The sequence below is a fragment of the Lampetra planeri genome, chromosome 55 (assembly GCF_965212315.1).
Source record: "Lampetra planeri chromosome 55, kcLamPlan1.2.h2, whole genome shotgun sequence".
In the NCBI taxonomy this organism is placed as follows: domain Eukaryota; kingdom Metazoa; phylum Chordata; class Hyperoartia; order Petromyzontiformes; family Petromyzontidae; genus Lampetra; species Lampetra planeri.
In genome coordinates this window covers 3347636-3361369 of record NC_136161.1, presented here as the reverse complement: position 1 = coordinate 3361369, position 13734 = coordinate 3347636, and the positions used below count along the sequence as shown (strand labels likewise).

Genomic DNA, 13734 nt, shown 5'->3' with positions numbered 1-13734 from the left:
ACCCACCTATCTACTCACCCACCCACCCGCCTACTCACCCACCCACCCATCCACTCACTCACCCACCCACCTACCTACTCACTGACCCACCTATCTACTCACCCACCCACCCACCTACTCACCCACCTATCTACTCACCAACCTATCTACTCACCCACCCACCTGCCTACTCACCCACCCATCCACTCACTCACCCACCCACCTACCTACTCACTGACCCACCTATCTACTCACCCACCTACTCACCCACCTACTCACCCACCTATCTACTCACCCACCTACTCACCCACCTATCTACTCACCCACCTATCTACTCACCCACCCACCCGCCTACTCACCCACCCATCCACTCACCCACCTATCTACTCACCCACCCACACACCTACTCACCCACCCACCTACCTACTCACCCACCCATCTACTCACCCACCTACCTACTCACCCACCCACCTACCTACTGACCCACCCACCTACTCACCCATACACCTACTCACCCATTCACCTTCGCACCCATCCACCTACTCACCCACCTACCTACTCACCCACCTATCTACTCACCCACCCACCTACCTACTCACCCACCCACCTACCTACTTACCCACCCACCTATCTACTCACCCACCCACCTCCCTACCCAAAACTATTTTTTATTTGACCAGGTAGAGCCCACTGAGCTGCGTAGCTGTTTTTAAGAAGCGACTTGGCCACAAATGACAACTCAACGAAGTCGCTTATCATCAACACGTGGACATTTATATCAGCCCAATACTCTAAACGCGTGATGTTGATTTAAATGTGGAGGGAAAACCCGGTGGACCCGGAGAAAAATCGACGCGACCATGGGAAGTGAGAGAGAGAAAGCACACAAACTCCAGTAATCGAGTAACAGGCGTCGTCAGCCACCAGTCGTTGGACTTGTTTGCCATTTGGTCAACGGATTACGACCTGCCACTGCCAAAGCAAACACAGCGGCGCCCTCTACTTACCCACATACCCACCTACCCTCTACTTACCCACATACCCACCTACCCATCCATTGAAGCAGAATTATAATTTTTTTTATCCTTTTTGTTGTGATTTTGTCTTTGACCAAATTATTTCGAGAGAGCCACATTACACACAGAGCTACCTGTACACCACAAACACACACAGCAGGTACCAGCAGACAACAACAACAGTCCCAGACCACACCAAAACAACAACCACAGTCCTAGACCACACCAAGACAACAACAACCACAGTCCCAGACCACACCAAGACAACAACAACAGTCCCAGACCACACCAAGACAACAACAACAGCCCCAGACCACACCAAGACAACAACAACAGTCCCAGACCACACCAAGACAACAACAACAACAGTCCCAGACCACACCAAGACAACAACAACCACAGTCCCAGACCACACCAAGACAACAACAACAGTCCCAGACCACACCAAGACAACAACAACAGCCCCAGACCACACCAAGACAACAACAACAGTCCCAGACCACACCAAGACAACAACAACAACAGTCCCAGACCACACCAAGACAACAACACACAGCAGTTGTAGTTGCTCATTGCATGGAACATGAAACTGTCGACATTACGTGGGTAAGGATCAAAGAATTACAAATCGCATTTTGCAAATGCGGTTGTATCCTGCACCAAAGTTCCGCTTCAGGATAATATTTTTTCGAAGGAAAATTTTGCGACGTTTACGGATAAGGAATGAGGTCGACCTGAGAAACCCTCGGTAGTCATTGCGATGGTCCCCAATTACTCTATGCACCAATTGACTGCATTGGGATATTTGGGTCCTTGATGGAGTCGAGATGTCCGCTTTTGCCGTGGACGAACGCAAGGATGATGGAGGAGAGGATGCCACCAATCGTCATCACGGACACTCCAGCGATCTGTGGAACAAAAGGTCCGTGTTCACAAACTGCAAATTAACTTCAGCATCTCCCTCGCTGTGCCCAGAGCACAGACAGACGGAGTTATGCAGACAGACGGAGTGATGCACACAGACACAGGTGATGCACACAGACGGAGTGATGCACACAGACACAGGTGATGCACACAGACACAGGTGATGCACACAGACAGACACAGGTGATGCACACAGACAGACACAGGTGATGCACACAGACGGAGTAATGCACACAGACACAGGTGATGCACACAGACACAGGTGATGCACACAGACACAGGTGATGCACACAGACACAGGTGATGCACACAGACACAGGTGATGCACACAGACACAGGTGATGCACACAGACAGACACAGGTGATGCACACAGACACAGGTGATGCACACAGACACAGGTGATGCACACAGACAGACACAGGTGATGCACACAGACAGACACAGGTGATGCACAGACACAGGTGATGCACACAGACAGACACAGGTGATGCACACAGACACAGGCGATGCACACAGACACAGGTGATGCACACAGACACAGGTGATGCACACAGACACAGGTGATGCACACAGACACAGGTGATGCACACAGACACAGGTGATGCACACAGACACAGGTGATGCACACAGACACAGGTGATGCACAGACACAGGTGATGCACACAGACACAGGTGATGCACACAGACACAGGTGATGCACACAGACAGACACAGGTGATGCACACAGACACAGGTGATGCACAGGCACTGCAGGGATATTTCTAGCTTTGAAGATTTCGTGACTGCAAAGATTTTCATTCTTGGGTTTTTTCGGTAAAGTCACGTAGGTAGAAAATTATAATTAATAACAGTAAAATAAAAATAAAATAAAAATCACGACGTTTTGGAGGCAACACAAGCTTCCGTCTTCAGGTGGAACCGTCACAGCACGATAGCTGTATCACTTGATCACTTGATACAGCTATCGTGCTGTGACGGTTCCACCTGAAGACGGAAGCTTGTGTTGCCTCCGAAACGTCGTGATTTTTATTTTACTTTTATTAATGTTAATTTTTTACCTACGTGACTTTACCGAAAAAACCTAAGAATACTGCAGGGATATCTCAGTTGGAGCGGGGAGGGGGGGAGGTTGATGATAGGAATAGAGGCGGTGTGTGAGGATCACCGTACCCAAGAGTCCGAGATGCACTCCTTGTATAGCAACACGTTGTCCGCTGCGTTCCTCTCCACGAGGCACGGCGAGTCCCTGGGGAAGCCGCCTTGGATGCAGCAGACCGCCTCCGAGTTGAGCAGCGCCACGGACAGCCACGACACGGAGGCCACGAACGTGAGCGTGCTGTAGTACGCGAGACGCGTCTTCTTGTCGGGGTCACGGCGAGCTCTGCACGCCTCGTAGATGGGGGTGGCGAGGGACACGGCCAAGATGAAGATGGGACCCAGGAGGGTGAGCAAGCCGAACGCCACGCCAAAGTTGCAGGGGCAGTCGGTGATGTGGTTGAAGATCTCCTGAAGTCCGATCATGAGCAGAGCGGCCAAGCCGTTGCTCAGAGGAACGCTCTTCGCTACATTTTCCCGAAATGTGCCAAGGTGCTGACCCATGCTGGGCTGGCGACGCTGTTCTGCCATTGTGGTGGTGGTGGTGATCGTGACGATGCCGATGCTGCTGATGATGCTGATGATGGTGATGATGGCTAGTCACCAAGAGGGGTTGCAATGGAGCACGTCCCGTTGGCGCGGGCTCTTAAATGACAGCCGGCATCATTCGAGGTCGTTGGGACGCCCACCCCCCCCCCCAAGTCGGATTTTTCAGTTCCTCTTCTGAGGTTACGTGGGGACGGAGCGAGTGGAGACGGAGGGAGGGGGTGCACACATAGCCTTGGGGCGTCAACTGCTGTCACCTTGAACGGGGTCACCGCTCTCCAAGTGAAAGCGGTGACCCCTGAAGTGGCCTGGAGATCGTGGGTTCGATACCGACCCAGATGACGCCTGTTGCTGCTGCTGCTGTATATTTGGAGTCTGCGTCTCTCTCCCCGTGGTCGCGTGGATTTTTTCTCCGGGTCCTCCGGTTTTTCCCCCTCCCACATTTAGTCATCAACGCAGGGCCGTATTATACAATAGGCCACAGTAGACAGTGTGACTAGGGCCTACTCACTCCCCCACTCACCCAGCCACCCACTCACCCACTTACCCACTCACCCAGCCACTCACTCCCCCAATCACCCACTCACCCAGTCACCCACTCACTCCCCCACTCACCCACCCACCCACCTACCCACTCACCCACCCACCTACCCACTCACCCACCCACCTACCCACTCACTCACCCACCTACCCACTCACCCAGCCACCCACCTACTCACTCATTCACCCACTCACTCACCCACCCACCCACCCACTCACACACTCACTCACCCAGCCACTCACGCACCCAGCCACTCACTCACCCACCCACTCACTCACCCACCCACTCACCCACTGCCAAACCTACTCACTCACTCACCCACCCACCCACTCACCCACCCACCAACCCATCCACCCACCCACCAGGGTGGTATTATACAATATGCCACAGTAGACACATTGTCTCGAGCCTACGGAAACTAAAGGGCCTACAAAAACAAATGTTGACCATGTTTTTGTTCGTATGATACAACATATATTCTTGAATACATATATTTTTATAGCAAGGATAGGCACATTGGAGATACAAAGAGGCAGAGCCGTGTCATTGTCAATCGTTTTGTTCATAAGGTGAGAAAGAAATTAACACCCGAGATTAACTTTTAGAGATTTTTTGTTAATTGCAAAATTATCAATAACATCTTCAAATTGCGTTTTTCGCGCCATCTCATTCATTATTGTTGCCACTTAATTTGCTGGCTGCTCGTTGCAATTTCTTCGCAGTGGTAACAAGGCGTTGACTCTTTATTTGTGAGGCAAATTGCACCTAAAATAAGAGTCGAACAAATCTTTAAGTTCGAATGAAAGTAAAGCAACATGACCCCCGTCATGCGGTTGTCCCATCAGAACACTGAATTTGTTATCGAAGAAAATGAACGGCATCCTGTTAAAGCTGCGTCATCCGATATGACATTTACGCTCACGGTATGTTTAGGCTCGCCTTCTTTCCTATTTTCTCGTGTCTCAGTCCGCTTGTCCTGGCCAGGGTCACGGCGGCAGCGTGTTGAGTAGGGCGGCCCAGACCTCCCTTCACCTGGCGACAGACTCCAGCACAACATTACTATACACTATACACTACTATACACAACTACACTATACACTACTATACACTATACACTACTACACTATACACTACTATACACTATACACTACTACACTATACACTACTACACTACTATACACTATACACTACTACACTATACACTACTATACGCTATACACTACTAAACTATACACTACTATACACTACTACACTACTATACACTATACACTACTACACTATACACTACTATACACTATACACTACTACACTATACACTACTACACTACTATACACTATACACTACTACACTATACACTATACACTACTACACTATACACTACTATACACTACTAAACTATACACTACTATACACTACTACACTACTATACACTATACACAACTACACTATACACTACTATACACTATACACTACTACACTATACACTACTATACACTATACACTACTAAACTATACACTACTATACACTATACACTACTAAACTATACACTACTATACACTACTACACTACTATACACTATACACAACTACACTATACACTACTATACACTACTAAACTATACACTACTATACACTACTACACTACTATACACTTTACACTACTACACTATACACTACTACATTACTATACACTATATACTACTATACTATACACTACTACATTACTATACACGAAACACAACTATACACTATACACTACTATACACTATACACTACTACATTACTATACACTACTACACTACTATACACTACTACACTATACACTACCACACTACTATACACTATACACTAAAATAATATACACTACATACAACCACACTATACACTACTACACATTACTACACTATACACGACTACACTATACACTACTACATTACTATACACTATACACTACTACACTACTACATTACTATACACTATACATGACTACACTATACACTACTACATTACTATACACTACTATACACTACTACACTACTACATTACTATACACTATACACGACTACACTATACACTACCACACTACTATACACTACTATACACTACTACACTACTACATTACTATACACTATACACGACTACACTATACACTACTACATTACTATACACTATACACTACTATACACTACTACACTACTACATTACTATACACTATACACGACTACACTATACACTACTACATTACTATACACTATGCACTACTATACACTACTACACTACTACATTACTATACACTATACACGACTACACTATACACGACTACATTACTATACACTACACACAACCACACTAGTCTATACACTACACTACTATACACTACACTATACACTACTACTATACACTACACTATACACTACTACTATACACTACACTATACACTGCACTACTATACACTACACTACTATACACTACACTACACACTACACTATACTACTATACACTACACTAAACACTACTACTATACACTACTACTATACACTACACTACTATACACTACACTATACTACTACTATACACTACACTATACACTACACTACTATACACTACACACTATACTATACACTACACTATACACTACACTATACACTACACTACTATACACTACACACTATACTATACACTACACTATACACTACACTACACACTACACTATACTACTATACACAAGGGAGGGAGGGGAGGGTGGGGAGGTGGGGGAGGAAGGATGGGGCAGAAGGGGGGGGGGGGTGATGGGGACAGAGGGCCGAGAGGGGGGGGGGTAGAGGGGAGGAGATGGAAGAGAGAAGACATGGGGGGAGTTGGAGGGGGGGTGGTAGATATGATGATGGTAATGATCGACGTCGTTGTGGATGTGGTGGTAAAAGTGGTGGTGATGATGGTGGTGGAGGTGGTGATGATTGTGGTCGTAGTGATGATGTTGGTGATTATGTTGATGTTGGTGGTGTTGATGACGGTGATGATGATGATGGTGGTGATGGTGGTGATGGTGTTGATGATGGTGGTGATGGGGGGGGGGGTTGTGAATTGGGGTCGATCGCGGATGAGCGACTCCGCGTGCTCCGATCCCCGAGACGTGGCTGTAAATGTAATAAACAACAACAATAACAACAACAGGGCTTATAATGAGGTTTAATGATGTAATATTAATGTTTATAATGAGGTTTAATGATGTAATATTAATGTTTATAATGAGGTTTAATGATGTAATATTAATAGGGTTTATAATGAGGTCTAATGATGTAATATTAATAGGGTTTATAATGAGGTCTAATGATGTAATATTAATAGGGTTTGTAATGAGGTCTAATGATGTAATATTAATAGGGTTTATAATGAGGTCTAATGATGTAATATTAATAGGGTTTATAATGAGGTCTAATGATGTAAAGTTTAGTTTGGGGGGTTGCCGGCTTCGATTCAAATGCACTCGTCGCGGGCCACACAGTTAGGTGTGGTGGGCGGGGTCTGGGTGGTCGTGGGCGGGGTCTGGGTGGTCGTGGGCGGGGTCTGGGTGGTCGTGGGCGGGGTCTGGGTGGTCGTGGGCGGGGTCTGGGTGGTCATGGGCGGGGTCTGGGGTGTAGTGGGCGGGGTCTGGGGTGTAGTGGGCGGGGTCTGGGAGGTGGTGGGCGGGGTCTAAGGTGTGGTGGGCTGGGTCTGGGGGTGGTGGGCGGGGTCTAGGTGGTCATGGGCGGGGTCTGGGATGTAGTGGGCGGGGTCTGGGGTGTAGTGGGCGGGGTCTGGGGTGTAGTGGGCGGGGTCTGGGGTGTAGTGGGCGGGGTCTGGGAGGTGGTGGGCGGGGTCTAAGGTGTGGTGGGCTGGGTCTGGGTGGTCGTGGTCTGGGGTGTGGTGGGCGGGGTCTGGGTGGTCGTGGGCGGGGTCTGGGGTGTAGTGGGCGGGGTCTGGGGTGTAGTGGGCGGGGTCTGGGGTGTAGTGGGCGGGGTCTGGGGTGTAGTGGGCGGGGTCTAAGGTGTGGTGGGCTGGGTCTGGGTGGTCGTGGTCTGGGGTGTGGTGGGCGGGGTCTGGGTGGTCGTGGGCGGGGTCTGGGGTGTAGTGGGCGGGGTCTGGGGTGTAGTGGGCGGGGTCTGGGGTGTAGTGGGCGGGGTCTGGGGTGTAGTGGGCGGGGTCTGGGAGGTGGTGGGCGGGGTCTAAGGTGTGGTGGGCTGGGTCTGGGTGGTCGTGGTCTGGGGTGTGGTGGGCGGGGTCTGGGTGGTCGTGGGCGGGGTCTGGGGTGTAGTGGGCGGGGTCTGGGGTGTAGTGGGCGGGGTCTGGGGTGTAGTGGGCGGGGTCTGGGGTGTAGTGGGCGGGGTCTGGGGTGTAGTGGGCGGGGTCTGGGGTGTGGTGGGCTGGGTCTGGGTGGTCGTGGTCTGGGGTGTGGTGGGCGGGGTCTGGGTGGTCGTGGGCGGGGTCTGGGGTGTAGTGGGCGGGGTCTGGGGTGTGGTGGGCGGGGTCTGGGTGGTCGTGGGCGGGGTCTGGGGTGTAGTGGGCGGGGTCTGGGGTGTAGTGGGCGGGGTCTGGGAGGTGGTGGGCGGGGTCTAAGGTGTGGTGGGCTGGGTCTGGGGGTGGTGGGCGGGGTCTGGGTGGTCATGGGCGGGGTCTGGGATGTAGTGGGCGGGGTCTGGGGTGTAGTGGGCGGGGTCTGGGGTGTAGTGGGCGGGGTCTGGGGTGTAGTGGGCGGGGTCTGGGAGGTGGTGGGCGGGGTCTAAGGTGTGGTGGGCTGGGTCTGGGTGGTCGTGGTCTGGGGTGTGGTGGGCGGGGTCTGGGTGGTCGTGGGCGGGGTCTGGGGTGTAGTGGGCGGGGTCTGGGGTGTAGTGGGCGGGGTCTGGGGTGTAGTGGGCGGGGTCTGGGGTGTAGTGGGCGGGGTCTGGGAGGTGGTGGGCGGGGTCTAAGGTGTGGTGGGCTGGGTCTGGGTGGTCGTGGTCTGGGGTGTGGTGGGCGGGGTCTGGGTGGTCGTGGGCGGGGTCTGGGGTGTAGTGGGCGGGGTCTGGGGTGTAGTGGGCGGGGTCTGGGGTGTAGTGGGCGGGGTCTGGGGTGTAGTGGGCGGGGTCTGGGGTGTAGTGGGCGGGGTCTGGGGTGTGGTGGGCTGGGTCTGGGTGGTCGTGGTCTGGGGTGTGGTGGGCGGGGTCTGGGTGGTCGTGGGCGGGGTCTGGGGTGTGGTGGGCGGGGTCTGGGTGGTCGTGGGCGGGGTCTGGGGTGTAGTGGGCGGGGTCTGGGGTGTAGTGGGCGGGGTCTGGGAGGTGGTGGGCGGGGTCTAAGGTGTGGTGGGCTGGGTCTGGGGGGGTGGTGGGCGTGGTCTGGGAGGTGGTGGGCGGGGCTTGGCCCGAGGGGTTATGACAGCGATTATTTTCCACCAGTCCTGGGCCACCCCTAGGTGGACTCAGCCCTCAAACGAGCACCTGGCACGATGGCGTAAAACATCGCCACTGGGGAGACAAAGGCGGCCGGGCGTGGGCGAGTGGGTGGGCAACTCCCGGCACCACACCGATCACCACACGCATCAAGGCGACACACACAACAAAACGACGATCCGATCTCAGACCCTCAGGAAGGTCTGCTGTAGATTTGCACCGACCCTATTTATTATTAGAGTACATACAGTACATACAGTACAGTACTGCCCCCCCCCCCCGACTTACACACACGGGAGAGGCCGCAGCTCCGGTGGAAGGAGCCACCACGTGGTGGATTCCGTGGGGGGGGCGGAGAGAGAGGAGAGGGCCGAGAAGGAGGGGAGGGGAGTGAAATGGGAATGGAATGGGAGTGGAATTGGAGGTGAATTGGAGGTGAAATGGGAGTGGAATTGGAGGTGAAATGGAGGTGAAATGGGAGTGGAATTGGAGGTGAAATGGGAGTGGAATTGGAGGTGAAATGGAGGTGAAATGGGAGTGGAATTGGAGGTGAAATGGGAGTGGAATTGGAGGTGAAATGGAGGTGAAATGGAGGTGAAATGGGAGTGAAATGAGAGTGGAATTGGAGGTGAAATGTGAGTGGATCTTCGAGCTTAAGGAGCTGTCGAGTGAAGCCTCCCCGAGCTCCTTGCAAAGCTCTGGAGGCGTTCACGAAATTAGCGGCACTGAGTGGGCGGGGAGCGGTGGTGCAGCGGTTAGCGCGCTTTGTGCGTGTGCGACTCGGGGGATATGTCTGTGTGTGCGTGTGTGTGCGTGTGCGTGTTCGTGTGTGTGGGTGTGTGAGTCAGTGTGTGTGGGTGTGTGAGTCAGTGTGTGGGTGATTGTGTGTGAGTGTGGGGGTGAGTGTGTGGGTGGGTGTGTGAGTGTGTGGGTGAGTGTGTAAGCGTGTTCGTGATTGTGTGCGAGTGTGTCAGGGTGTGAGTGTGTCAGTGTGGGGGTGGGTGAGTGTGCCAGTGTGTGTGTCAGTGAGTGTGTGGGTGGGTGAGTGTGTCAGTGTGGGTGTGGGTGAGTGTGTCAGTGTGGGGGTGGGTGAGTGTGCCAGTGTGTGTGTCAGTGAGTGTGTGGGTGTGAGTGTGTCAGTGTGGGTGAGTGTGTCAGTGTGGGGGTGAGTGCGAGTGTGTCAGTGTGGGTGAGTGTGTCAGTGTGTGAGTCAGTGTGTCAGTGAGTGTGTCAGTGAGTGTGTCAGTGTGTGTGTCAGTGTGTGTGTGAGTGAGCAGAGCACTGGGCAGCAAAAAGACAGCGAGTTGGAACAGTAGGGGCCACAGTCTTCTTGGTCGGTGAACCCATGGCACCAGCTGGGTCTGTCCCGTGACCTCCTCCTGCACCTAGCCTGGCACAGCAGTCAACCCATTGCACCAGCTGGGTCTGTCCCGTGACCTCCTGCACCTAGCCTGGCACAGCAGTCAACCCATGGCACCAGCTGGATCTGTCCCATGACCTCCTGCACCTAGTCTGGCACAGCAGTCAACCCATAGCACCAGCTGGGTCTGTCCCGTGACCTCCTGCACCTAGCCTGGCACAGCAGTCAACCCATAGCACCAGCTGGGTCTGTCCCGTGACCTCCTGCACCTAGCCTGGCACAGCAGTCAACCCATAGCACCAGCTGGGTCTGTCCCGTGACCTCCTGCACCTAGCCTGGCACAGCAGTCAACCCATAGCACCAGCTGGGTCTGTCCCGTGACCTCCTCTTGCCAGCAAGCCTTTGACAGTTCACATGGCCGTAAAGTGCACTTAGCCTGGCACAAGCACCGTGGTGACGTCACCGCCACTCGGTGGCGAATGGCGGTTGTTGTGGGCGAGTGAGAGTGTGTGAGTGTGGTGGGTGAGTGTGTGTGGTGGGTGAGCGTGTAGGTGGGTGAGCGTGTGGTGGGTGAGTGTGTAGGTGTGTGAGTGTGTGTAGGTGTTTGTGCGTGTGTAGGTGTGTGTAGGTGTGTGTGTAGGTGTGTGTGTGTGCGTGTAGGGGTGTGTGAGTGTGTGGTGGGTGAGCGTGTAGGTGGGTGAGCGTGTGGTGGGTGAGTGTGTAGGTGTGTGTGCGTGTGTAGGTGTAGGTGTGTGTGTGTAGATGTGTGTGTGTGCGTGTAGGTGTGTGTGTGTGCGTGTAGGTGCGTGTAGGTGTGTGAGTGTGTAGGTGTGTGTGCGTGTAGGTGTGTGTGTGTGTGTGCTGTGTCTAATCCTCTTGCTTTGCCTTGGCCTTCTGCTCTTGGTCGAATCTGGAGGCACACACAACACACCATTGATCATCCCTATTGATCACAACTATTACATCACCAATAATCATTCGTTCATTTCTCAATCCGCATGTTGAGTAGGGCGGTCCAGACCTCCCTTTCCCTATCGACAGATTGTAACGCAGGCATTCCCAGACGTTCCCAGGCCAGCCGAGGGACATCGTCCCACCAGTGTGTCCAGTGCCGGCCCCAGGGTTTTCGCCCAGTGGGAAGCGTCGTCCCGTAGAGTTCCAGGGGGAGGCATCATCATTACCAGGTGCCTGAACCACCTGAACTGTCCTCCCTCTCACTGCGGAGGAGCAGTGGCTCTGAGGCTTACCGAGCTCTTTGCCCGATCACAGCACCTCGTAACTGCGATCTCATCCTTTCGGTCATTACCCAAAGCTCTTCGCCACAGGTGAGGGTGGGAACATGGATCGACCTGTAAACCGAGAGCTTTGTACGAGAACTCAGCTCTCGCTCCACTACCACGGGACGGTACGGCGCGCAAAACACTGAGGACGCCGCACCGATTCACCGACTGATCTCCCACTTACCATGACTGAGGGTTGAGGAGCTCCTCAAAGTGTTCCTTTAAGTTACGCCACCCTTAGTGAAACACAGCCTGGTTCACCTTCTTGGTTCTTTCGGTAAAGTCACGTAGAAGGGAAATCATAAAATAAAACCTAATAAAATAATTCTCACGACGTTTCGGCCACAACGCAAGCAGCCGTCCTCAGGTGAAGACCAGGTCTGTCGGGGAGACAGCGTCACTCCGGGAATAGAGGGGCTTCTGGGGGCCCCCAGCTCTCGCCAGCCCCCTCCCCTCAGAGCCGTTCCAACCGCCTCTTGCCCGACCGGTTCGGACCGGTTCAGACCGGTACCTACCCCTCCCCTAGGTTGTGGCGCGTGTGTCTATCTTGACCACCACACCTGTGCCAACGCTGTGTGTGGAGGTCGCTACATTTCCACCTCCTCCACCAGCTCCGGCTCGCTCCTTCCTCCGCAGTGACATTTCACGTCTCAATAGCGAGTGTCCACCGCCAAGGTCCAGTTCATGTGAGAACGTCCCTCGCTCCCCCAGCCACGCCGCCATCGCACGTTCCCCTCGTGGCTCGCCGGGTGATCTGGCGCTTGCGGCCGGCAAACACCACCCCCCAGTTCTAGATTTGAAGCTTTCGTGACTGCAAGGATTCACACTCTTGGTTCTTTCGGTAAAGTCACCGTGTAGGTAAAAAAATTAAATTAAAATTAATAAAAAATAAAAACAATAAAGTCACGACGTTTCGGAGGCAACACAAGCTTCCGTCTTCAGGTGAAACTGTCACAGCAAAATATCTGAATCAAGTGGAGAGAAGTCTCAAGAGTTAATTTTGGAGCTTTCGTGACAGAGACGACCTCTCTCTGTTTGTGCCGATACGTGTTCTCTCTCTGTGTATCTTTGTGATGTCTGTCTGCTTGTATGTCTGTCTATAGTTTTCTGGTTAGATTTGTGTTGCTATTTCTTTAATACCCGATGACGATTGCTTGTGTTGCAATCGAAACGTCGTAGTATGCTAGTATTTAATTTATTATTTTATCTTCATACGTCACTTTACCGAGGAACCAGGAAGGGCCACGGGAGAGGAGAAGTTGTGAAATGCTCGCTATTGATCGACGCTATTGATCGATACTATTGATCGACGCTATTGATCGACGCTATTGATCGTCTCTGACCTCCAAATGCGGAAGAGCTGCGTGCCGCCAGCGAACGCGAGGAAGAGGTTGACGGCGAAGAGGTTGTAGTTGACTGGCGTGATGACGAGAGAGTAGCGAGACCACACCGTGCCTAGAGGGGAGGGAGGGGAGAAAGAGGGGGAGAGCGAGGGGAGAGCGAGGGGAGAGCGAGGGGAGAGCGAGGGGAGAGCGAGGGGAGAGCGAGGGGAGAGCGAGGGGAGAGCGAGGGGAGAGCGAGGGGAG

At 52.7% G+C, this 13734-nt stretch overlaps 1 protein-coding gene and 2 long non-coding RNA genes across 3 annotated transcripts; all 3 read right to left on the bottom strand.

The window, feature by feature from the left end:
- Positions 1-471: 471 nt before the first annotated feature.
- LOC144735502 (uncharacterized) lies at positions 472-3997 on the bottom strand. Its single transcript, XM_078617898.1, has 2 exons — positions 3091-3997; positions 472-1903 (listed from the first exon to the last, which is right to left on the bottom strand). The coding sequence occupies exons 1-2, from the start codon at positions 3544-3546 to the stop codon at positions 1772-1774; spliced, it is 588 nt and encodes a 195-aa protein (XP_078474024.1). The 5' UTR covers positions 3547-3997; the 3' UTR covers positions 472-1771.
- A 5720-nt stretch (positions 3998-9717) lies between these two features.
- LOC144735456 (uncharacterized) lies at positions 9718-11602 on the bottom strand. The gene is made up of 2 exons (XR_013588618.1): positions 10946-11602; positions 9718-10881 (listed from the first exon to the last, which is right to left on the bottom strand). It is a non-coding gene; the product is annotated as an uncharacterized LOC144735456 (long non-coding RNA).
- Positions 11603-11664: 62 nt separating this feature from the next.
- On the bottom strand, positions 11665-13640 carry LOC144735457 (uncharacterized). Its single transcript, XR_013588619.1, has 2 exons — positions 13492-13640; positions 11665-11778 (listed from the first exon to the last, which is right to left on the bottom strand). It is a non-coding gene; the product is annotated as an uncharacterized LOC144735457 (long non-coding RNA).
- Positions 13641-13734: the final 94 nt, after the last annotated feature.

What these genes read in the sequence shown, in the direction of transcription:
- LOC144735502 (XM_078617898.1), bottom strand. Translation starts at nt 3,546, where the DNA reads ATGGCAGAACAGCGTCGCCAGCCCAGCATGGGTCAGCACCTTGGCACA. An exon ending in AGTGCATCTCGGACTCTTGG is followed by an intron (nt 1,904 to 3,090) that starts GTACGGTGATCC and finishes TTTGTTCCACAG; the next exon opens with ATCGCTGGAGTGTCCGTGAT.